Source organism: Stylophora pistillata, chromosome 4 (assembly GCF_964205215.1).
Source record: "Stylophora pistillata chromosome 4, jaStyPist1.2, whole genome shotgun sequence".
NCBI classification, from domain to species: domain Eukaryota; kingdom Metazoa; phylum Cnidaria; class Anthozoa; order Scleractinia; family Pocilloporidae; genus Stylophora; species Stylophora pistillata.
In genome coordinates this window covers 4,950,319-4,977,178 of record NC_142522.1, presented here as the reverse complement: position 1 = coordinate 4,977,178, position 26,860 = coordinate 4,950,319, and the positions used below count along the sequence as shown (strand labels likewise).

At 37.5% G+C, this 26,860-nt stretch overlaps 1 protein-coding gene across 1 annotated transcript in view; it reads left to right on the top strand.

The window, feature by feature from the left end:
• Positions 1-11,506: 11,506 nt before the first annotated feature.
• LOC148732089 (MAM and LDL-receptor class A domain-containing protein 2-like) overlaps positions 11,507-26,860 on the top strand; it is a 48,975-nt gene continuing 33,621 nt past the window's right edge. The window contains exons 1-9 of the mRNA XM_088756407.1: positions 11,507-11,609; positions 21,117-21,227; positions 22,006-22,134; positions 23,162-23,421; positions 23,742-23,865; positions 24,092-24,214; positions 24,762-25,021; positions 25,637-25,751; positions 26,721-26,843. Coding sequence (XP_088612533.1) covers positions 21,140-21,227; positions 22,006-22,134; positions 23,162-23,421; positions 23,742-23,865; positions 24,092-24,214; positions 24,762-25,021; positions 25,637-25,751; positions 26,721-26,843 — 1,222 coding nt within the window. The 5' untranslated portion in view covers positions 11,507-11,609; positions 21,117-21,139. The remainder of the gene's footprint in view (positions 11,610-21,116; positions 21,228-22,005; positions 22,135-23,161; positions 23,422-23,741; positions 23,866-24,091; positions 24,215-24,761; positions 25,022-25,636; positions 25,752-26,720; positions 26,844-26,860) is intronic.

The window sequence follows — 26,860 nt, the reverse complement described above, 5'->3', positions numbered from 1 at the left end:
GATGTTGGCGGATTTTAGTTAAATTTGTCAAATTATTTTGTTTCTGATACCAAACGATGTATTTTGGTGCTCGATGACATGTTCTCCCTATCAGAAAAGTATCACGAAGGGTAATTGCACATTTTTTTAAAAAAACCTTAAGTCTGCCTCCTATTTGTCAGTGAATCAACCTTGGCCAATTTTTTGTCGTTTTGCCTTTTAATTTTGAGATATAATAGCATCCCATTATCGATTGCACTTCGCTGCATTCCATTACAATACAGAACACGTTTCATTGCATTCCAATAATTCATTGTATACTGATATGCTGTTCTGCATTACACCAAACTATATTGTGTTACACTGTCATACACAATACATCGCATTGCAATGTATCGCATTGCAAATAGCAGACTACAGAATGCAATGTTGTTCTCGGCCCTACGTTTCTTTAATCCAGCAGAGCATCTACAGCATGCCCCGACAAGCGTTTGGAATTGGATATTAAAACATTGCGCGATTCAAAGCCACATAGCCATTACAGTTTTTGTTTCTTCAAGCTGAAAGAACTAGGTTTTTTTCTTCTAACTTAAAATTGGTTTCTCTGCAGTTGCATGAAATCATGAACCTGTGCTTTAAAGAAACGGCAGAAAACAGACCTAAAGCGTCTTATATCCGGGAGTTGTTAGAAGAGCTTCGGTACTGTGTTGGAGTCTGGGATACATATCTATAAATGGAAAGAGCTTGGTACAGCATTGCTTTACTGATTACAACTATTATCTTCGGACGGACAGTTCTTGTATTATTACGTTGTAAATATAAACTATCTATACTGGATGTTCATTGACTTAAAGCTGATTTTAATAAATTATCTATATAATATTGAGTCCATCATTGCCAATACTGACAATACTTGTATTATTTCGATATAATTATTTACCCATTTGGCAGGAAGTTCAAAATATTGGAGCTGATTTTAATAAACTTTATCTATATCTTTATTGTGTCCTTCATAGACGTGTGTTATCAATGGTTTACTTACAGGATGCATCAAAAGCCTGGAATTCACAGAAAGTATTAACTAGATTTGTATAGTAGTATACAAAGTATATCATTACAAAGTACACGAGTATAATAGCAGAACGAATCAGATGACACGAGTCTTATTACCAATTAATCATAAATATTACAATTTCCGGGAAAAGGAGAATAGCCAAGATATGAAAGAAAGGGAAAATTTGCATTAAAAGATTGACAAAGGAGGCGTATATTTTTTAATGTTGATTTAAACTACAGCATTGGATGTGATTATCTTATTGAACTGTCCAATAAAAAGCAGTCCGATAGCAACTTGGCAAGTAAAATAGTGGAAAATAGGAGCGTTCTGAGCCAATTACAATCATGGAAATCGTAATTTTCATGACTGAATAAGAAATCAGTTACGTAAAACCAAGCATATTACAGGGTTGATACTTTGATAGGAATCTATGGAAACAATTTACACGGAGTCCTCGATTATGGTTATGAGTTATCATTCAATTATGGTTATGAGTTATCATTCAATGTCTTTGCGAATTATTCCAAGAGCTTATTAGTTTGAATTAAAAATAGCCTGAGGATCAGCCTCTCTCAAGGGGAGGCGGGGGAGGGGAAGGGAGGAGCCTGACACAAATCTATATCGAGAGCCATTCCGCCCTCTTGTAATTAAATCAAAACCTCTTCCAGTTTGCCTGATATTCGAGATGTGGGTTCATATGTCAACTGTCCTCTAGAGTTTAAACACTCACACAAACGAACGTAAACACAAATCGATTCGGACTCACCAAGTCTCAACAGTATGTGCTTCATCGACTACCAAGACCGACACATCCATCAATTTGTTTTCTTCGGATAACCACTGCTCAGCACTACCAAAGATTATTTCTGCATTCGCTTAGGTTCCTTTGTTGCTCGAGTCTAATGTCACAGCTTTTATACCATATTCGACGGGCTTATCGACTTGCAGGCGTCGAACAAGTTCGAGAAGATCAATTATAATTATCTTAAAGTCCTTTTCTTCTTTCTTTACATCTTTTCAGATGGAATAGAACAACTTTGGTAGAATCTGGGAATCTGGTAAATCAAACTCTTCCGGTAACCCGTTAGAAGGACGCCGAGAACATCTTGATGGCACAAAACTAGCTTTTTTATGCATTCGAGTTGACCCGACTTCAAAGTCATTCCTGGAAAATATTCTAGAGAAGTCTCAAGACACTTTACAAACTTCTTTTCGTTTATTATCAGAGACATTCAAGGGCAACTATTCACACTAACGGCATTTCAAGATGGCGTCGTCACAAACGGTGTGAACAAGTTTACTTCCAGTTCTCTTCTATTGTCGCCTTAGCCAATCAGCGTTTCGACCGTTCAGCGGCCGAAGAACACGGCTCTCGATATAGATTTGTGTCAAGCTCTCCTCTCGCTCTCCTCCCTTCCCCTTCCCCCCCCCCCTCCCCTTGAGAGAGTCTGATCTTCATTCTAAATTAAAGATAGAAGTCAACTTGTGCAGCTGCTAAAATGTTTTGGTAGCATGTGTTTACAGGAAGTCCAAATTTTGCCTTACTGAAAGGTTTCGCATAATTTATTGAGACAAGCTCGGTATGCTGATGATAAAAGCACAGAATTTACGTGAGTGGTATGAACTATTAGAAGCTGACTTCCTCACTCTTATTATTTATTCTTGTTTGTCGTGGAAAGGCATCAATTAACCTTAAGAGAAAAACGAGAAAAAGCAAGTATCTCATTGAAGGTTGCAGCATTTGATTGTGCGGAAGTGTAATGCCATTAGAATTCTCAATAGATGTAGTTTAAAGCGTTTCAAATGCAGACTGCCGGCACGCCTCAAAGTCTATAAGTTGATGGAGATTAAGTTGGCCACTCTGATCACCAATATCACGTTTTTCCGCGTCCATGACGTCCCAAAAGGGCGACAACATGAACGAGACCATAGTGAACACATGATGCACGAGAAATTGAAGCTGATGAAGAAGTGGATATTCAACAAGACGACCCCGCAAGAAAACCTGCTACTGTAAGTGTGAGAAGAAATGTTTAGTGAAAGAAAATATCTTGATATCCTTGGGGGATAGATTTGTGGAGCTAAGCCAGTACACATGATATGCTACCTAGCGAACCGTGTGTCGATGTTGGTTATTGGTCGGAGCATCTTACCAGTCTGTAGGAGGTAAAAGAGTCGATTTCTGTTAGGATCCCCGACTTATTCTTCATCTCAGTAGTCACCCGACTGTTTGCATAAATTTTGGTAGGAGAGTTGGTGGTCTTGTGTCAGAGCACTGGACTAGATTCCACAAAGAGAGGTCTGATTTCAAACCCTGGTTAGTTCATCGAGTCGTTTTCTTGGGCAGGACACTTTACTTTCATGAGCATTTGCTGTATACCCAGCAGTATAAATTTAAAGCACGAACAGACAGAATTACTCGACTTGAAGACTTGTTGACGAGAGGGAAGGGGGGGGGGGGGCTTCAATTCGTACAGGCCATTTGTCTCGTACAGGTTTAACCTTCTCAAAGAATCTTTATTGTTACCATCTTATACTGTAGCTGGTCTGAGGAAGTAAACATTTCAAGCATGTTGCCATTGGAATACTTCGCCGAAGAACACAAAGAAGACTGGATTCGGGAAGTTGATGTGGCAAAGCGCCTGTGTAGTGAGAGAGAAACATTTCCTTTTCTTCCCAATTACCGTTGGCACTCTACAAGCGAGTGAGTGGAAGATCTTTACCTTTTGTCCTCTGAAAAGAAACATTCCCTGCTTGGACGATTTGTCATTAAACAGGGGAAGTAGTTGACAAGCTTCGAAGTTTTCGAAGAATAAGAAACACTTTCCTACCATTTTGATGTTTCAATTTCAAAGTTACATGAAAAATGCGCTCATTTTCAGCCAATCAGACGCGCGTTATTTTTTCACGTGTATATATAAGAGGAAACAATGTATCCTCAAACGATCCTAAATAGATGTGCTCAAAATGAGTTCAAATCAATTTCAAAGTACCCAATCTCTCCTTCTCGCTTTAGCGCTTTTTCTATATTTTCATTAAATCAATCTTTATTTTAAGTCAACAAAATATTCAAACTTATCAAAGATAGCTCCCTTAATTATTAGAGCTCCCCAATTATTTCGTCAAGTAATCTAATATTTTCATTCAGTCATTTGCGTCCTTCTATTGAGTATTCCTCTGTGCTGATTGGTAGCTTCAAAGTGTTGTTTCTTTGTAGCCCGTGACCAGGATAATGAACCGGGGAAAGCGAAGATCCACGAGTTACCATCGAACAAAAGCTGATAGTTTCGATCCGACGAAGGGCTAACGCTCGAAACGTCAGCTTTTGTAATCGTTACGGTGGCTAATTTACCATTTCAACTTTGTTGATATATCCAAATTATTACCATCGAACAGTTTGTAAAGTAAACAATTATTATTTTTATTTAAAGGCAATTGAAAGAAGTTTTAGACGTTGGTCAGAAAAATGCGAAAGAAGAAGTTTTTAGTGAAGCTAGGAAATCAAGAAACTCGAAAATTAAATATAAACGGTTTAAAGCACATGATACGTAATAACGATGCCGTGATCGGTTTTAGTTTTGTATCTTACTGGTGGAGAAGGCGACGCGAGTTTTTATGATCCATAGGCCACCGAATTGGTTCATTACATCGTGCATAATTAATCTGTTTGAAAAGAAACCGAAGAAAACAGACCTAAAACCTCTTACATCTGAGAGTTGTTACAAGAGCTTCGGCAGTGCATTAGAGTCTGGGATACATGCCTATAAATGGTAAAAGCTTGATACCGAATGGCTTTACTAAGTTCCCGGCAAATTCAACTCTCATCTCCAGACGGACAATTTTTGCATAATTTCTTTGTAAACATTTATTAACTCTTCTGGATGTTCATAAGATTAAAGCTAATTTTACTAAACAATCCATATAATGATGAGTCCATCTTTGCCATGGCTTTACCAATACCAATGGTACAACTCTGGCGTCAGTGTTGCGTTGTTAAACTTAACAACGCCGTGAAAAAGACTACCAGCTGACTGTTTCTAATGCTCAAACAAATCCCCAGCCGGTGAGCAGGTTCTTATTAATAGCGGGCCACCAGCCACGATCGGCGAAGCCCACAAGATTAGACCAGGCGAGCGTACGAGAGGTCCGTCTAGGGTAAGGCACTAATGACTCCAGGAACCTTGCAGACCTCGCATTAATTGATATTCAGGGCACCTTACTGGAGAAAGTTTGTGATTTAATAAGTGAAGTTATGAACTTGTAGCCCATGATATCGAAAAACTTCAGGTTTTGGTGACCATTCCAAATTCTGGATCATTTTCCTTCAGTGTTTCCACTCTGAATGAGACTTTTAGACAGAACCTTGTGTCGAGTCACACAGCTCGGTCAGCTGTAGCCAACTGATTGTAACCCGTATAGCTATCTACCCAACAGAAATAAAACTTGTACATCTGTGCAAAAAAGATGTAAAAAGTTACATAGCCAAATTGTTTAAAAAAAAGTTAATCAAACATCTGAGGAGAAAACCACTTCTAGATTTGGAGAAGGGGAACTGTTCTGCCTTCGATATAAATATGTTTCATGATTATTGTAGTATTTGACCTATCGCACTAGCAAATATAATTATACCATGATGTAATCTAGTTAGTACCACGTAATTATGTACGTAATTTCTATATCCTTGTTATAATATCAAAGAGATCGAATAAACATGTGGTTGAGATAACACGTCTCGATTTCTCTATACTGAAAACCTTTTTATTAGTCGTTAAGAACACGACAATTATTATAGGCGAAAAATACATAAATGTTGATATTGGCCATTATTACATCGATCAGTTATCACCATAATTGGCTCTACTATGAAGTACGGCTTACTAAATTTAAAGTTCGTTTAAATTTAAATCTTCTCCCTCTACTTGAACCCAGAGATATCATGAAGATCTTGCTAACTGCCTTCTCTCGATCCGCACCGTAAAAAAGTGAAACCTCGTTTTTTTCCTACCGGATCTATGACTCGCGCTCTTTGTAGTACGAATCAAGAAAACAGGGTTATTAACAGGTATTTAGGTTTAGCTTTAGTTATTTGAACATTTCCGAGTACCGAGTACTAAATTTACCTTAAATGAAACCTATATTGTGATCCAGAGGAATCATATTAATAGCATCGTTTGATATCATCGAGCGTATAAATTAAACAGTCTACGTGTTATGAAACTAAAACATTGTCAATAAAGAGAAGTTCTCTGTCGTCCAATAACACAGCCGGGAGAAAAGTTTTCTCAACTGGTTTCTTTTTACAACCGTTGTATAATTGCGATTAGTTATAAATAAAATTATTTGTGTTTTGGGATCGCCGGTTTGTGGTAGTTTGGCTTAAGGATGCTAAAAATTTAGCCTGATAGACGTTTCGATCGTATTAATAACAAAAGTTATGATAAGACCCTAGTAACTTGTACGGCTTTGTTTAATAAAAGAAAACATTGTTTTCTGTCGCTGCAAAAAATGAGTGAAAGCACTGAGCAAAACTCAGAAAATAAGTGACGTTTCTCGATGAATTGTGAGTCTCTTGTTCTAATTCGGAAAAAAGGAAAATTTTTTTCTTTTGGAATCGTTTTTGCGGTTTTCCTGCGCGCGCCAGTCTATCGCGTCTTATCTAAGTTAAAAAGAGCGTCTTATCTAAGTTAAAAAGAATATTTCGAAATTTCCAGTACTTAGTAGTCATATGATAAAATGCTTACTGATGTTTATGACGCATGGATGTTCATGACTTTGATGACGTACACGGACCTTCATAACCTACGGAACTCGAGCCAAATATTTTCCCGCCTGGCCCTCCCAATCAATCAATAGGTTCACATTATTTTCATAAATTATTATATCATATCAAATTGCTGTTTAGAGCAAATGCAAGTACAAGTAGGGTCTGCCAAATATTTTCCCGTCCGGCCCTCCCACTCAATCAATAGGTAAATATTACTTTAATTTTATAAGTTATTATAAAATTTCTGTTTAGACCAAATGCAAATACAAGTAGGGATTGCATCATGCGACCACTCGTATGACATTCGTAAATTCAACGAAATATTTGTGAGAGTCTGGGTGATGGTCTTGTATTGTGAGGTTACTTTTAAATACCCATATAGTACATGTGTGGAGACCTAAGTGCTCGAGGTATGAGGTCTGAGGTCCGAAAAAGATCACACTTTAACGCTTGAGTGAAAAATTAAAAATTGATTTTGTATTATAACATCACCAAAGTAAAGCACGCGCTCCGATTGGTCAATTCAGCGTCCAGCATTTGCCCATGGGTGTACGCTGCTGACGTGAGCAAAAACAAAGACTAGTTTTCCGCGCGCGCTTGTTTTTTCTGGTCACGTTAGATTTATTGGATAAAACAAAATTCTTTTGCTACAATGTATCAATGTTATGTTATAAAACAAATGGTAAAAGCCACAGTGTACACTATTGAGTTATGGATGCACTTGGGAGGTTTGCTAAGCACTCAAGAAGCTAGAGTCGCTCTCGGCTATCGCCTCGAGCGACTCTTTCGCTTCAGTTCGTATTAGCAACCTCCCGCGTGCATCCATAACTCAATAGCGTGCGCTCTGGTGTTTACCATTTATTAATTTCCCGCTATCAGTCGATCGGTAGTAGCCATTTTAAGTTTGTGAACAGAATAAGAAAGGTGATAAATTTTAAATTCAGTGAAAAAAGAGGAAGCTCTTTTGTCTAGTCACGGGCGCGGGACAAAGAAAATAGTTTTGAGTCCTCACATGGAATTGAAGGTCAGAAGTTCGATTCAACATGACTTATTTTTCTTTGTCCCATGCTCGTGACATAATGAAAAAACATCTTTCTCCGTTTTATGTTTGGTTATATCAAATAACCATTATAATAACACAAATACCAATGAGAAGGGGGAAATGTCATAAAACAGGCAAAGAAACACAAAATGCGCACATGCAATGAATTGAATAACTTTTTCTTAAGAAAATGTATTACAGGGAAAATAAAAATGGCCTTTTTTCAAAAACAATAAAACTTTCCCATTCATATGCTTGTGCTTCATTTGAAACACTCAATAATCGATGTGGTAACTTCCCATCAACATTATTATGACGGCTGGTATTTTATTTGATTATGTCAAACGTATCGTAACATTGAAAACAGAATTGTGTTCGTTATTCTTACTCGGTGTCAGCAAGAAACTCATTGGAGGACATCCCTTGGGCACTGTTACGGAGAGGAAACGTCTGCTTAAAGGTTAGGACGCTCAACAAATGTTCTGAAATTTAGAAAATAGTGGGCTAGGCAAGGAGATCGTACCCTGTCGAAGTGAAGACGCGTTTAGCGCAAAATTTACATTGCAGTTGAAGTGGTATAACGGGACAACTGGAGGTAGACTTAGAAAACCACGCATGTCGCTAAGGGATGAACAAATTACCGTATACTGCATTCTTAATGAAAATGCGTGGCTGGAAATTGGTACATGATTATATGTTTTAAACTCTAAAAGTCTTTCAAAAATTTGAGAGCACTTCATTCATTTATTTCGACGTTAAAATTCTTAGATAATTCGAATTATTTTTAAAAAGGCGCAATCTAACTATGTGAGGATTTTCTTTAATAATAGATGACTACTTCTCATCGCGTTTTACCATTTGAATTCTAGTCAACGATCGTTGACTTCCTTAATGTATTAAAATTTAATAAGCACTAAACATCTCTTTTTGACTCCGTCTATAAACAAATCTATTTTCTAATTGGCATATTCTGCGGGAAAAAAGCCTTCTGTTTCCTTTTTTCGCCTTTTTACAAGCAGATCATGAATGCTTCATGATTGCTCTTTTTCTCGTGAGAGTGGGAAATATTAGATATATGCTATTTTCCGTCAGCTTTCTTTTCAACCCACGCAAGCAACATCTGTCTAAGTTGGCTTTCATTAACGACAGCGACAACTGTCTGTGTAAGTCCGCTACAAAAATATACGATAAACGCACATTAATGGCTTGGCCAGTTATTCGTTCTGCTGTATATTTCCCGGTTCCTTAGACGTCAAAAGGAGCCGGTTCGAATATGTAACTAGAGAAGCATTTGTGTTGTTTTGCTGCCGTTGAGCTCCAATTCTTCCTCATCTCAACAACATTTTATGGAAGCTTCACGAGTAATACTTTACTGACGTGCTGAGTGATCGCACTTTTGTCATTTAGTGTTTGAGTGTTTCTTTGACGGCCTTTTAAACTTCTGCGACCACGGTAGCCTATCCATGTTTTCTGTTTCGTTTTTCTGTTATACAAAGGTCATTGTTTCCTCAAATCAAAGGTAGAAAGAAAATTCCAATTTTTTAACTGAACACTGATCGTGAATGGACTGAAAACACCACCAGTATGAAATTCTATGAATAATATTAAAAATAGATGACTACTTCTCATCGTGTTTTACCATTTGAATTTCTATTCAACGATCGTTGACTTCCTTTCTGAGTTTGGCTTTTAAACTACTTTTGCTCCGGCTACAAATATACGCGTATTCTAATTGGCATATTCTGATAGAATATGCAGAGTTGACTTCTCGAATTATTACAAGCATAACATGGATGCTACATAATAGCTCTCTTTGGATACCTGCTAATTAATTTCCAGCCACGCAAGAAACATCCGTCTAAGTTGAGTTTCATTAATCTTCTCTAACCCGGTCTAAAAAACAAAAATATACTCTAATCAGTTAGCATATTCCGACAAACATAAACGTCCAGATGCTTGTTACATTATAGTTTATGCTGAATAAAGGGACAGCTAGTACCTCAAAGTAAACTTGGCATGCTTCGACAAAAATTAGCCTACTAGCTGCCTGTTTTTTTCATTTTCACTTGAAGGTCATGGATGCTTCGTGACTTCTCTTCAGTTTCCTCGAAGTGCTTATGATACAGACTTGCAAAACCGTGGTTAGCTTGATTTTTGTTCTTGCGATTTACAAACAGTCGACTCCTTTTCGGAATATTCTCGATTTGGCCACCGAAATTTACTGAACTCTTGAAGTGCGATAAAGTTCTCTGGTAGGGTAGAAATTTTGACAAATTTCTCTCTCAGACTGACAATTGACCATTCGTGGCTAGAAGCAGGCTTTAAACGACCAAGTGCCTTTAGAGGCTTCTCGAACTTTTTTTATTTTAGGATAATGAGTGACTCCGTGGAGTGCATTTAGCTTACACATCTCCTCTAGAAGCTCCGGGGTTTTACCGCTTTCATTGTGGAGGGGGACAGGGTCACGTTGTTCGATGAATTGTGAGTCTCTTGTTCTAATTCGAAGAAAAGGAAAAGTTTTTCTTATGGAAGTGTTTGTGCGGTTTTCCTGCGCGCGCCTGTCTATCGCGTCTCATCTAAGTTAAAAAGAATATTTCGAAATTTCCAGCACTTAGTAGTCATATGATAAAATGCTTACTGATGTTTATGACGCACGGATGTTCATGACTTTCATGACGTTCACGGAAGTTCATGATCTACGAAACTCGAGCAAAATATATTCCCGTCTGGCCCTCTCACTCAGTGAATAGGTTCTTATTATTTTTATAAGTTATTATCAAATTTCTGCTAAGAGCAAATGAAAATACAAATAGGATCTGCCTAAATATTTTCCTGTCCGGTCCTTCCACTCAGTGAATAGGTTCTTATTATTTTTATAAGTTATTATCAAATTACTGTTAAGAGCAAATGCAAAGACAAGTAGGGTCTGCATCATGTGACCCCTCGTATGACATTCGTAAATTCAACGAAATATTTGTAAGAGTCTGAGTGATGGTCTTGTATTGTGAGGTTACTTTTAAATACCCATATAGTACATGTTCGGGGCCCTAAGTGTTCCAGGTTTGAGGTTTTAGGCCTGGAAAAGATTACAATTTAGCGCTGTGGTGGAAAATTAAAAATTGAGGTTGAATTTCCCGTTATCAGTCGATCGCTGGTAACCATTTTAAGTTTGTAAACAGAATAAGAAAGGTGGTAAATTTTGAGCTCGGTAAAAAAAGAGGAAGATATTTTTTCTAGTCACGAGCGCGGGACAAAGAAAAAAATTCTGAATTCTCACATGGAATTGAGGGTCTGTAGTTCGATTCAACATAACACTATTTTTACTTTGTCCCGTACTCGGGACATGTTGAAAAACATATTTTTCCGTTTTATGTGTGGTCATCAAAAAACCATTGTGATAATACTTTTATCCATGAGAAGGGAAAATTGTCATAAGACAGGCAGAGAAACACAAAATTCCCACATGCAATGAATCGAACAACTTTTTCTTAAGAAAATGTATTCCAGGGAAAACAAAAATAGCCTCTTTTCAAAAACAATAAAATTTTCTCATTCATATACCAGTGCTTCATTTGAAACGTTCGATAATCGATGCAGGAACTTCCGGTTAATATTAATTATAACAGCTGGTGTTTTATTTGATTATGCCAAACGCATCGTAAAATTGGAAACAGAGTTGTGTTCATTATTCTTACTCAGTATCAGCAAGAAACCCATTGGAGGACATCCCTCATGCACTGTTACGGAGAGGAAACGTCTGCTTAAAGGTTAGGATGCTCAACAAATGTTCTGAAATTTAGAAAATAGTGGGCTTGGCAAGGAGATCTTATCCTGTCGAAGGAGAGACCTGAAAGATACTCCCGCATTTAGCGCAAAATTTACACCACAGTTGATGTGGTATAACGGGAAAATTGGAGGTAGACTTAGAAAACCACCCATGTCACCAAGAGATGAACAAATTACCGTTTACTGCATTCTTAATGAAAATAAGTGGCTAAAAGTTGGCACATAATTATATGTTTTAACCTCTAGAAGTCTTTCAAAAGTTTGAGAGCACTTCATTCATTCATTCTACGTCAAAAATCTTAGATAATGGGAATTATTAAAAATTATTAAAAAGGCGCAATCTAACTATGTAAGGATTTCTTTGAAAATAGATAGCTACTTCTCATCGCGTTTTACCATTTGAATTTCTAGTCGACGATCGTTGACTTCCTTAATGTACTGAAATTCAATGAGCAATAAACATTTGTTTTTGACTTCGTCTATAAACAAACCTATTTTCTAATTGGCATATTCTGAGAGAAAAAAGACTTCTGTTTCCTTTTTTCGCCTTTTAAAAAGCAGATCATGAATTCTTCATGATTGTTCTTTATCTCAGGAGAGCGGGAAATATTAGATAAATGCTATTTTCCGTCAGCTTTATTTTCCAACCGCACAAGCAACATCTGTCTAAGTTGGCTTTCATTAACGACAACTACAACTGTCTGTGTAAGTCCGCTACAAAAATATACGACAACCGCACATTAATGGCTTGGCAAGTGATTGTTACAACGGTAACAACAATTTTTATTCTTTGATCTTTTTACATAAAATTAAAGTGGGACAGTTTCCCCCGCAAATAGCTAGAAAGCTAATCTTGGCGGGGCAAGACAAGTACCTGAATAACACAAATCGCCTGGTATCTTAGGACAAGGAGTCTTTATTTACACAGTCAGATAGAAAAAGATAAGAAAACAATTAAACTTAGAAAGTGTATCTATGTACCTACCTTTTTAATGATCATGGGGATTTGAATATAGTTATCTTCTTTTTCTGAGATATCAAATAGCAATTTGCGAAGGACTATTTTAAAAGCTTTCTTTGGGAGATCCGTTCTACAGATTGGTATCTTATTCCACAGCTTTACTCCGATCAGAGAGAAGGAATTGTTTTTTATTTCTAGTCTCGAACTTTTAACATAAAACTTACCAGACGTAAACGATCATGTATTGTATAAATGAATATTAGACGTTTTCTGAAATAGGTTTAGTATGTACCGACTCGTAATAAAGAAAAGTTATCGGAAGCACGTTTGCTTTAAGAAATAAAGGAATTGCATGGTCATGCCATTCTACAAAGTACAGCAGACGAAGGGCTCTTTTCTGAAGAATAAGAATTTTAAGATGAGTCATCAATGCCTGACCCCAGGCGGCAAGACCATAAGTTAAATAAGGGTGGATTAATGACTTATAAATATTCGATAGTATTTTTCAAGGTACAGAGTGGCGTAGCTTTACAAATAGCCCAACATTTGTACTAATTTTTGTAGCAATAGAATCAATGCGGTATTTCCAAGAGAGATTCTGATCAGTAGGAACGCCCACATAATTTATGTAAACCTTAGACTCGAGACGAACATATTTATTCTTTTCGTTATCGAAAATGTAGAGTTTTAGTTAGTAAGCCAGTCGCTTTTGGTAAGGATGAAAAATTACAAAGTTGGATCTTTTAGTGTTAAGAGTTAATTTGTTGGCTGTCAACCAGTTATAAAGGTTTTGTAACTCGTTGTTGACAATTGTTTCAAAGTCTTTCAGATTTTCGTTCGCATACAAAATGTTAGGGCGTCTGCAGGTAAAACTTAAATTTATTCCAGCATCTGTAGATATCATTGACAAATAGCAAGAAAAGTAATGGTCCAAGAATTGATCCTTGAGGAACACCACATCCAACGACAGCTTTATCTGAAATACAATGGCCTACTTGCGTTGTTTGTTTGCGTGCGATTTCTAAGATATGAGAAGAACCAATCATTACTTAATCCACGAAAGCCATAGTGATCGAGTTTATCAAGCAAAATGTCGTGATCGACCGTGTCGAAAGCTTTTTTGAGATCAATGAATATTCCACAAGATAGCAATCGTTGATTCATGTTTGCCTGTATATCATTAACAATGTCCAATATTGCGTACTGGGTTGAATGCTCCTTACGAAAGCCGTATTGTGAGGAATACAAAAGTTCGTGTTTCTTTATGTAGCTCGCCAATCTGTTGTAAATCATTTTCTCGAATACTCTGTTAAAGTTTGAAAGTAAAGAGATAGGTCTGTAGTTGTTTGCGTCAGTATCATCGTTACTCTTAAATACTGGTGTAATTTTAGCAATTTTGAGTTGTGATGGATAAGTCCCTAATCTGATCGATGTATCAAGTAGCTAAAGGACAGGAGCTATGACGGTACTCGAACATTTTAATAATTTGGTTGTTGAGGAGTACAAACCATGAGACTTATCATTCGGTACAAGTGATATTTCTGACAGTAATTCTCCGGGTAAAACAGGTTGAAAAAAAGAAGGATAAAGTTGGAGATTTGCAATATCTTCTGTATATTTGCCGGTTCCTTAAAAGTCAAGAGGTGCCGGATCGAATATGTAACAAGAGAATCATTTGTGTTGTTTTGCTGCCATTGAGCTCCAATTCTTCCTTATCTCAACAACATTTTATGGAAGCTTCACGAGTAATACTTTATCGATGTGCTGAGTGATCGCACTTTTGTCCTTCAGTGTTTGAGTGCTTCGTTAACGGGCTTTTAAACTTCTGCGACCACGGTAGCCCATCCATGTTTTCTGTTTTGTTTTTCCGGTATGCAATGGTCATTTTTTCCGCAAACCAAAGGTAGAGTGAAAATTCAAATTTTTTTATCGTGAATGGACTGAAAACGCCACCAGTATGAAATACTATGAACAATCTGTCTGAGTTTGGCTTTTTTTCAAATAATTACAAGCATAACATGGATGCTACATAATAGTTCTTTATCTAACGTGATTGGGAAATATTGGATACCTGCTAATTACTTTCCAACCACGCAAGAAACATCAGTCTAAGTTGAGTTTCATTAATTTTTCTCTAACTCGGTCTAAAAAACAAAAATCTACTCTAATCAGCATATTCCGACAAAAATAAAACTCTGGATGCTTGTTTCATTATAATTGATGCTGAATAAAGGGACCACTAGAACCTCAATGTCAACTCAGAAAACAGCCTGTGATGTCAGAAGGATGAACAAATCCCTTTTTACTGCATTTTTAGCCAAAAAAACAGTATCATGAAATTGGCATAACAACAACATTACAACAAGTACACAGTCTAATGCCCTTTGATGATCTAAACGTCTAGAGTTCGTTCCATATTTTGACCATTCGTGGCTAAAAGGAGGCTTTAAACGACCAGGTGCCTTTAGAGGTAGTCTCCCTTGTAGCCGTTTTTAGTCTCGTCAAGCAACGCTCCTCCCCACAAACGGCTGCTCACATTCAAACAACATTCCTTTCCCTTTGTTGTCTTTGCAACAGTGAGGTCACTGACATCGTTTCTTATGTGACCAATCAGAGTACAAAAGATTGTAATCAATATCATTTTTCCCGCGTTTTCAAATTCTGCATTTGATCGTAGTTTCTTGATGGAGGAAACGCCGAAGAAGGTTTTGCTGTAGTCTCGTTTTTATTTAAACACTCACACTGTCTTACAACATGCGCTTCATCGACGGCAATGGCACAGAGTTTTTTGGAATACACAGAGTTCGTCAGCATAAATCTCCAGCGTTCGTTCTTCAACCACGCTTCAGGGGATCCGTAAACTAAGGAATATTTGCCGCTTTCAACACGAGTGCGTTCACCATCCTCAAGTGAACTTATGTTAGCTGCTTTTAGCCCCAGCTCCTTCAAATGGGACACTTGGTCGTCCATAAGGCTTACCAATGGTGAGACCACGACGACGATATGACCAGGCTTTTGAGAGGTAAGATCAAACACGACTGGTAGTGTTTGATACAGGAGAGATTTCCCGAAACCAGTAGGAAGATTGACAAATACATCCTTTCTTTCCTCAACTATTTTCCTAATTCCAGTTTTTTGCTGCGCATCTAAGCTAGGAATTCAAAATGTATTACTAACAACATCAAACGCTTATTCAAAGGTTGCCACTTTTGAAAGCTTTGAACTCCAAGATGAAACAAACAATATGATTGGTTAGATTACTTTGGCGCGCAGAGTTCTCGGCATATGTAATCCGAATGGTGATTGGTTGAAGTAGCGGTAAGGAATGTTGTTCGAATGTGAGCAGTCGTTTGTGGGGAGGAGCGTTGCGTGACGAGACTAAAAACTGCTACAAGGGAGACTACTTTAGAGGCGTCTCGAACTTTTTTTCATTTTAGGATGAGTGACTCAGTGGAGTGCATTTAGCTAGCACATCTCCTCTAGAAGCTCCGGGGTTTTGCCGCTTTCATTGTGAAGGGGGACAGGGTCACGTTTTTCAATGAATTTTGAGTCTCTTGTTCTAATTTAAAAAAAAAAAAGGAAAATTTTTCCAGTAAAATCGTTTTTGCGGTTTTCCAGCGCGCGCCAGTCTATCGCGTCTTATCCAAGTTAAAAAGAATATTTCGAAATTTCAAGCACTTAGTAGTCATATGAAGAAATGCTTACTGATGTTTATGACGCACGGATGTTCAAGACTTTCATGACGTGCACGGACGTTCATGCCCTACAGAACTCGAGAAAAATATTTTCCCCTCCGGCCCTCCCACTCAGTGAATAGGTTCTTATTATTTTTATAAGTTATTATCAAATTGCTGTTAAGAGCAAATGCAAATACAAGTCGGGTCTGCATCATGTGACTCCTCGTATGACATTCGTAAATTCAACAAAATATTTGTAAGAGTCCAAATGATGGTCTTGTATTGTGAGGTTGCTTTTAAATACCCATATAGCACATGTGTACATGTGGGGCCCTAAGTGCTCGAGGTTTGAGGTCTGAGGTCTGGAAAAGATCACACTTAAGCACGGTAGTGAAAAATTAAAAATTGATGTTGAATTTCCCGCTATCAGTCGATCGCTAGTAGCTATTTATAGTTTCTGAACAGAATAAGAAAAGTGGTAGATTTTCAGCTCGGTAAAAAAAGAAAGAGCTCTTTTGTCTAGTCACGAGTGCTGGACAAAGAAAAAAAATTCTGGGGCCTGATATGGAATTAAAGGTCTGAAGTTCGATTCAACATGACTATTTTTTCTGTCCCTTGCTCGTGACATGATGAAAAACATCTTTTTCCGTGAGACGGGAAAATGTCATAAGACAGGCAAAGAAACACAAAATGCGCACATGCAAAATTGAACAAGTTTTACTTAAGAAAATATATTACAGGGAAAATAAAAATAGCATTTTTCAAAACCAAGAAAACTTTCCCATTCATATATTTGTGCTTCATTTGAAACACTCAGTAATCGATGCTGTAACTTCCGGTCAACATTAATTGTGACAGCTGCTGTTTATTTGATTATGCCGAACGCATCGTAAAATTGGAAACAGAATTGTGTTCATTATTCTTACTCAGTGTCAGCAAGAAACTCATTATAGGATATCCCTCATGCACTGTTACGGAGTGGGAACGTCTGCTTAAAGGTTAGGACGCTCAACAAATGTTCTGAAATTTAGAAAATAGTGGCTTGGCAAGGATATCTTATCCTGTCGAAGTGAAGACGCATTTAGCGGGAAATTTACATTGCAGTTGATGTGGTTAATGGGACAATTGGAGGTAGACTTAGAAAACCACCCATGTCGCCAAGAGATGGACAAATTACCTTTTACTGCATTCTTAATGAATTACGTAGCTAAAAATTGACACATGATTATATGTGTTAACCTCTACAAGTCTTTCAAAAGTTTGAGAGCACTTCATTCATTCATTCGACGTCAAAAATCTTAGATAATGCGAATTATTTTTAAATAGGCGCAATCAAACTATGTAAGGATTTTCTTTAGAAATATATGACTACTTCTCCTCGTGTTTTACCATTTGAACTTCTAGTCGACGATCGTTGACTTCCGTAATGTACTGAAATTTAATAAGCACTAAACATCTGTTTTTGACTCCGTCTATACACAAACCTATTTTCTAATTAGCATTATGATATTTTGAGAGAAAAAAGCCTTCTGTTTCCTTTTTTCGCCTTTTTATAAGCAGATCATGAATGCCTCATGATTGCTCTTTATCTCATCAGAGCAGGAAATATTATATAAATGCCATTTTTTCGTTAGTTTTATTTTCCGACCACGCAAGCAACATCTGTCTAAGTTGACTTTCATTAACGACAGCGACAACTGTCTGTGTAAGTCCGCTACAAAACTATACGACAAACACGCGTTAATAGCTTGGCCAGTGAATCGACGTCAAAAAATCTTAAAGAATGGGAATTAATATCCAACTACACTCCATAGAGTACAAATAATGCTATAGACGAGTACAAATATCACGTGGTACTTGTACTCCAGAGAACCGGTTGGACAGGTTTTCTAGCATGGCGCAAGCGAAGAATTGGATGGAAGTTTCGAAAATAAAAATGGCGTACAATTTGAATCATATTTCTGACGACGAAGAGGCGGTATGGCTGGCAAATATAGATCCAAGTTTATTGAATGAATCGAACGAAGAAAAACAGACAAACAGGAAATTCCTTCATTTATTGAAGAAAATAGAAACAGCAAACCGACAAGGCGCTAATTCCATGCCGCTTCGCATACTTCTGTCACGCAATACCCATAAATAAATATCCGCGAAATTCGCCCGCACAGAATTAACAATTTGGCGTGTTGGAAAATAAATAACTTATTAGACGTTTTTTTGTGTAGTATCGCTGTGTATTTTTACTCGTTATTTTTATTTTGACTCGCACTACGGGCTCGTCAAAATACGGCACAAGTCGTTAAAATACTCAGCAATACTACACAACATAACGTCTAATAAGATATATTTATTTTTAAAAAGGCGCAACCTAACTATGTAAGGATTTTCTTTAAAAATAGATGACTACCTCTCATCGCGTTTTACCATTTGAATTTCTAGTCGACGATCGTTGACTTCCTTAACTGTGCACTGAAATTTAATAAGCATTAAACATCTGTTTTTAACTCCGTCCATAAACGAACCTATTTTCTAATTGGCATATTCTGAGAGAAAAAAGCCTACTGTTTCCTTTTTTCTCCTTTTAACAAGCAGATCATGAATGCTTCATGATTACTCTTTTCTTATGAGAGCGGAAAATATTACATAAAGGCTATTTTTGGTCAGCTTTATTTTCCAACCACGCAAGCAACATCTCTCTACGTTGGCTTTCATTAAAGACAGCGACAACTGTCTGTGTAAGTCCGCTTCAAAAATATACGACAAACGCACATTAATGGCTTGGCCAGTTATTGGTTCTGCTGTATATTTGCCGGTTCCTTAAAAGTCAAGAGGCGCTGGCTCGAATATGTAACTAAAGAAGCATTTGTGTTGTTTTGCTGCCGTTGAGCTCCAATTCTTCCTTATCTCAACAACATTTTATGGAAGCTCCACGAGTAATACTTTACTGACGTGCTGAGTGATCGCACTTTTGTCATTCAGTGTTTGAGTGCTTCGTTGACGGGCTTTTAAACTTCTGCGACCACGGTAGTCTATCCATGTTTACTGTTTTATTTTTTCGGTAAACAAAGGTCATTCTTACCGTAAACCAAAGGTAGAAAGAAAATTCCAATTTTTGATCTGTACTCTGATCGTGAATGGACTGAAAACGCCACCAGTATGAAATACTATGAACAATCTGTCTGAGTTTGGCTTTCAAAGTTTTTTTGCTCCGGCTACAAATAAAAGCGTATTCTAATTGGCATGTTCTGACAGAATATACATAGTTGACTTCTCGAATTATCACAAGCATAACATGGATGCTACATAATAGTTTTTTATCTAATGTGATTGGGAAATATTGGATATCTGCTAATTACTTTCCAACCACGCAAGAAACATCCGTTTAAATTGTTTCATTATTGTTGATGCTAAATAAAGGGACAACTGGAGCCCCAAAGTAAACTTAGATAACAGCCTGTGACGTCGGAGCGATGAAAGAAATCACTTTTTACTGCATTTTTAGCCAAAAAAGTATCATGAAATTGGCATAGCGACAACAATATCACAACAAGTACACAGTCTAATGCCACTTGATGATCTAAAAGTCTAGAGTTCGTTTCATATTCTTAAAACACTTCCTTCTTAGAGTCATTCGACCCTAAGGAATGACGTAAAAATATGAGTTCATTGCTCGACGACTTAATTTAACCATGTGAAGATTTCTTTTAAATATAGATAACAGCTTATTACGTTTCAAACTTTTAATTTCGTGTCGACCATTATTGACTTACTTATTGTTGCGAAATCCAATACGCAAGAAATATCTGACTGACCAGGGGCCCGTTTCTCGAAAGTCCCGGTAACTTAACGGGCCCGAAGCAATGTTTTAAAATCAAAATTTAAAGGATAGGGAAGCAGGTTCTGGCACCCAAAACAAGTCCTTTTTGTTTCTTTAGCTGATAGTTTTATTCCATCATTTTCCAAACTTTTGAAATCGCCATCTTAAAAGAAAACATAACAGCTTTACGGGTCCGTTAAGTTACCGGAACCTTCGAGAAACGGGCCCCTGGCCTACGTTCACTCCGACTACAAACAAACACATGCCTTATGGCTTACCTCAAAAATAAGCCTACTGCTTGCTTCTTTATTTTATTTTATTTTTTTTTTCATTTTGCACTTGAAGGTCATGAATGCTTCGTGACTTCTCTTCATTTTCCACTGAGTGCTTATAATACAGACCTGCAAAATTGTCGTTAGCTTGACTTTTATTCTTTTGATTCACAAACAGTCGACTCCTTTTCGGAATATTCTCGATTTGGACATCGAAATATTCTCAACTCTTGAAGTGCGATAAGATGCTCTACAAGATTAAAAATTTTGAAAGATTTCTCTCTCAAACTGATAATTGACCATTCGTGGCTAAAAGCAGGCTTTAAACGAACAAGTGCTTTTAGAAGCGTCTCGAACTTTTTTTATTTTAGGGTAAATAGGAGTGCATTCAGCTTGCGCATTTCCTCTAGAAGCTCCGGGGTTTTGTCTGTTTTATTGTGGAGGGGGACAGCAGGGGGGCGGGGAGCCCGGGAGAACAGGGACGGGAGAGGGTGGGAAGTGGGAGAACAGGGACGGGAGAGGGTGGGAAGTGGGAGAACAGGGGCGGGAGAGGGTGGGAAGCGGGAGAACAGGGACGGGAGAGGGTGGGAAGTGGGAGAACAGGGGCGGGAGAGGGTGGGAAGCGGGAGCAGAAATTTTTAAGACATTCGTTTGTTGTTTATCACTGCTTATCGGGCATCCAGTCAAATATATTAACATAATGATAATCGACTGAAAGGAAATTTAAAGTATTCTTATCATCGTTCTTCTCAACTTTCTAGACAGTGCGCAGTTCAAGATTACTATGTTCACGTTTCTCCAAGGATTCTCGCTATGGTTTTTGACGCATGTGCTTCTTGCAACAAATGGTGTCTCTTCGCAAAACCTCACAGGTAAATATCCCATTTGGGAATTAAAACAGTCTTGATATAGCAAATAAGTTGATAAGTTGTCTATGCCTTTCATTTTTACATCCAAGGTTATATTCGTTACAGCACTTTCGTTTTAGTTTTTTAGTTTGAATCTAGACATTGTTAAATGCAGCTGCCTGCTCTTTGGAATGGTCGTATAAACGGTTTTTTTTCAAAATGCGTCCGAAAATGTTTTGGTTCCACCAAACCTATCATCCGAAACGGCACTCCCGTAAAATGGATTTGGTGTTTGTGAGCATTCCAATATTTTTAAGTGTTTGTTTGTAACGATGTATATGCCATTCTTTACTGCCCCACAGTTTATCCCGTCTTTTGTTTTTCTTCAATTTTCGTTTAATATTCGTAGCTAAAACAGTTCGTTCAAAAGGTGACATTCAACTTGTTATTAATATCTGGAATCTGTTAATAACAAGTAGACATCACCTCGAATATTATGGATTCTGTCTGTTGTTTTAATTCCATTTATCTACCCTTTTTTCATGGAATTTGACTTTTTTGGAGCGTACAAACCTTGTTTAAAAACTAGCCATTTCGTAACTCGTTGAAGATGTTACTCAAAATGGGCTTATGAACAAGACTACCAAAACACGTATGCTCGGTTGGTTTGGATGTTTTATCGCGACTTGAAAACCACTGATATGAGGATGGTGAACGACGAGCCCCTAATACACCAAGATAACTTGGTTAAAAGTGGTGTCATTCCAATACAACTTAAATTCAGTACCCTTTTTCTTTCTAGGAAATTGCTCCTTTGATCACAAAACACTGTGTAACTGGCGGAATGAAAGGAGAGGGGATCATTTTGATTGGCTCCTCCGGCAAGGAGCTACTCCTAGTTTTGACACAGGACCAAGCAGCGACCACTCAGGTACGTAGAGAATGGTGACACCCCAAAATCAATTTTATTAAGTTCAAGAAACACAAGAGAAACATGATGCATGATGTCATCTGACATCCAAATCAAATGGTTGAAAAGCTGATGAGATAGTTGAGATGCAAAGCTGTAAATGTTTCTTTTCAAGTTAGAATTGGCACTCGATTCCCGGTTTCATACACGCATGCGATAAACACCAAACCAACATAGGATCTTTTCTTTCTTTATCTTTTTCCTTTTCTTTGAGGCGTTCTTATATCTAAGCGGTCAGCTGAAATCATTACGTGAAGAAATTGCCTAAGTATTGTGCGATCATAGCTTAACGAATAATGTTATCTCAATTTGGATAACGAGCACGTGGCAATTAAAGAACAATAAGAAAAGTAAAAAACTAGCTATAAGTTTCGCTTTGAATCACAACTACGAGTTAACGTAATCACAAAATAACTTGTTGCTTAGCAACGTTCGCGGGTCTTGATTACTTTATCGAAGATTACGGTATAACTCGTCTTCTATTTAAAAATCGATCTTGATTACACAAGGTCTTATCCTGACCTGAAACGCTAACTATAATTTTCTGTCTAAAACTAATCACGGAGGCGTTTATCAAACCAGAAAATCTTTCGCAGCTTCTCTCGGAAGCGGTATTATTCAGCTCAAGCGGTTACAAAGGTACTTTATGTTGTTAGGCAGCAGTGTCAATCGCGGAACATCGAGGTTACGCGCTATCATAGTGTTTTTTTTCCTTATAAACCTTTGGGCTCGCATTTAATGCATCTCACATTTAATGTATGTAACTTACACATAGAATAGGGACATAAATAAAATTTAAGGCGGAATTTTATGCCAAGACTTGTGAAGAATTTCAGAGACCAAAAATGCTTTCCTAATCGTATAGGAACATTCAAATCCACGACCTTTTCATTTTTTCAGAGGTAACGCTTGATAACTTGTTAACTTTGGACGCCCACAGTCAAAGTCTATATTTCCAAGTTAACGTTCCAACTAAATTTTCTTTCAGGAAATGGCTGGTACATTTACATAGAAACTTCATTTCCACGTAGATATCAAGAGAGGGCCAAGTTATACAGTCCTTGGATGAGAGGCATCCAGCGTTTAACGTTCTTCTACTCCATGTACGGCAGTGCCATTGAGAGTCTGTCTGTATATGTTAAAGATCAGATGGGAAAAGAATTAAGAGTATGGAGCCGTCATGGAGGTAAATTATCCAACAACTGGACTGAGGGCTGCACGACCTTGAATTACGGAGGAAGTTACCAGGTAGCGAGGCAAATCTCATTTAATAAATTAAACCATGTGGTGCGAAAAAAGAAATCTTCTCAAGGATCAAAGATGATTTTTGGAGTGCTATCACATGTTATTTCACCATTGTATTCATAGTCACCGATAAGTCTCAATTTTTTGCTATACCACTTCGTAACAATTTATTCGAATAAGCATCAAGCATCTTCATTAACCTCCGTCAATTCCAACTCCCGCAAAGTCTTCACTATTTCCTTGTCCTCCTAACTCACGATATAAATTAGTCAACCACCCTTTTAAATTGTTACTCTGACAATGCTTATATCATTTCAATTCAGGTCATAATTGAGGGCATAGCTGGTCTAAGTTACACTGCTGATATCGCAATTGATGATATTAGTTTTAGTTCGAATTTAACGTGCGTCTCCCCTGAGAATATCACGCTAGTTGGGGCATTTGAAGGTACGTAAAAAAGATAAATGTCAGGTAAATTCTTATAACTTGATACAATTTTTTTTCTCAAACGTCTTTAGTTGAGTAAGCGAAGCATTTTTAACAAATCTACATGCGCTATTGGTGTTAGTCACCTGGCGAAAAGTAACCGTTCTTAATTTCTGGCCATGCAAATAATGCTACATTTTATTGTTTCGCTGATGTTTCCGTCCTTCTTAACCGTTTAAAATTCTAGTAAACTGTACCTTTGATGAGGGTTACTGCGGATGGCGTAATCTCCACGCAGACCAAATGGATTGGATACTAAGAAGAGATGAAACACCAAGCAGATGGACTGGACCGACTGAAGACCACACAGGTAAGTACTTGATCGCAAACGATATCTTGTCATGAAAGGGAAAGGGATTAGAAATTTAACGATGGTCAAAAAGCTTCCTATGGCTCAAAAAAACCTTTCCTTCCGCTCTAACCCATCCTTGGTATTCTGATTGATAATTATTCTTCAGAACGAAACATTTCCTAAGAGTTTCTCCCGAATAACAATCTCCAAGGTTGACTCTGCTGACTTCCTTTTCATATTATCCACGTTTATCTGTCGAGAAAATGATTACCAGCTTTATTACCACTGGTTAAGCTTTGAATGGTAGGATGTGATGTTGCTAATTTAACTGTTTATCCGCCTTCCATTTAATGTATTTACTGAGTAGGTAAAATATTTTTTGCAAGTTGAGCAACATCTCAACCGAATTCTACCATCTGCTCACCGCTTTAGGGTGACTTTTCTCCACTTTAAGCTTAAAGCTGAGGCAAGTGTTGCTGTTGTAAATTAACTACAATAATACACTTAGTTTTTCTTTTTGCGGATGCTTATCAGTGCATGTAACTCTTTGCACATATCTTTACAGGAAGTGGAGGTTACATCCACATCAATGCTTCACATCCAGCAAAACAAAATCAGTTCGCAGAGCTGCTGAGTCCTTTCATCTGGGGACCAAAATGTTTGCACTTCTTTTATCACATGTATGGAATACACATAGGAAGACTTCATGTCTTCATGAGGGCCGCCGGACAACAGCAATATTACCTGATTTGGGAAAGGAATGGAAACCAAGGAAATAAGTGGAGAAAGGCCGTTGTTGATATACCTTATGTGGGCGAGTTTCAGGTAAGATTTATCTCATGGATTCAATAGGGTAATCTACTCTAGTGGAATGAGTTTCTCGACAGAAAATCTTTCCTCTGCAGCCTTACATTCCCAGCTTCCTCTACCCTTGACATCACTCGATGATCCTGGTAAGTTTATGACACCCATCCACAGAAACTAAGGAGAAAAAGCATTAACCAGAATCCGGCTGAGGTCAATCAACTTTTCGTATAATTTGGGCCAGGTTTGTTCGTGACAGTCTAGACAGGAAATTAAGTTAGATGTCTGTGCTACAGCTTCAAACCGAAAACTAATCAGAAGAAAATCAACAACGGTCGAAAGGGAAATAGATGGGCAAACTAAAGAAATTTACTCGAAATAATAAAATTTATATATCGTGCCAGCGTTTCCACGTTTCTTTCAATTGTGAAGAAGATTTTATGGGCTATCGAGGCGTAGAAATTGTCCTTGTTTGTTTTTTGCGGGCGTTCTTGTAAAAACAAGTGTACGTCCAGACAATTTGAAATAATAATAACACCGAATCAAATCTAATGCCAATACGCATAAATCGCAGTAGTCTACGAGACCAAAAATGCTGAGAATAAATGAAAAATATCTCTTACAACATTTTTGCAGGTAATACTACAAGGAGTCGTTGGCCAGAGTTACCAAGGAGACATTGCAGTCGATGATGTGATATTGACGGATGGAATGTGTGTAAATCAAACCGAAACCTCAAGCGATCAGTCAGGTACACATCTGCTGAGCAATTTCTTTTACAATAACTTGCAGCACTGCTTAGTTGATTTTCTTGGTGAATTTCTGTGGTATCTTTCAACATTCACATTCGTTTTTCCATAATTCTCCGATTAAAGACATTGCTCTCTATTTCACTCCCTTGTGAATCTTTGATTATAATTTGAGGTCGAACTAACGTCAAGATATATCCGTTATAAGCCAAGCTTATTCAGTCAAGATGGCTGGATATTAGCCGAGTTCTTTTGTGGCATATTTATGGACCGAGGTCTATAAAAGGATCTTTTATGGACCTTTATGGACAGAGGTCCATTTATGGATCGAGGTCCATAAAAATGCGAAAAAAGAACGAGTTCAAGACGACTGGATATTAATCCAGTCATCTTGACCGAACAAGCTTAGTTCATAAAGGATTTATTATATCGCTAAAAGATTTTGCTTTAATAAGAATTAGGAATGATTTGTTTATTTCGAGAGCCTGAAAAGAAAGCCACCTGTGTTTGTAGCACAACAAACTCATGAGAGTCGTTTTCGTTTCTTTGTTTTGACTACTTTCTGCCACTTTTTGCGTTTCCATCGCCAAAATTGTCCAGAATTACGAACGTAGTTCTAATTCTATTTTTTTCATGTGCGGGATCAAAGCGGGCAATCCCGAGCGGGAAAGATGGGCCCATCTCTCCCGCTCGGGTAGCCAATCAGAACACAGGATTCGCTTTATCTTGCCCACGGGCGCTGCGAGCGATATAATAAAATGAATTATGACTCATTTGTATTTTATTATGTCTCGCTATTCCATTTTTTGCTTTTTTATTTGTTTGTTTCTTGTTGTTGTTGTTTTGTTTTTGTTTTTTTTTTTAATGTTCTTTTCCATTTTTTAGTGTTTACGTTTTGAAAATGTCTAATACAAAACTATACCACAATTGAATCACCAACAACTCTTATCTTTTTCTTTGTTCTCTTTTAGGAAATTGCAGCTTTGATTTCCATTTTTGCTTTTGGAAGCCGGATGCAAAGGCAACTTTTCAATGGTCAATTGGAATGTCCACTTCAAGCGTTAAAACTGGGCCAAGAGCTGATCATACATCAGGTAATGCTGTGAAAAGT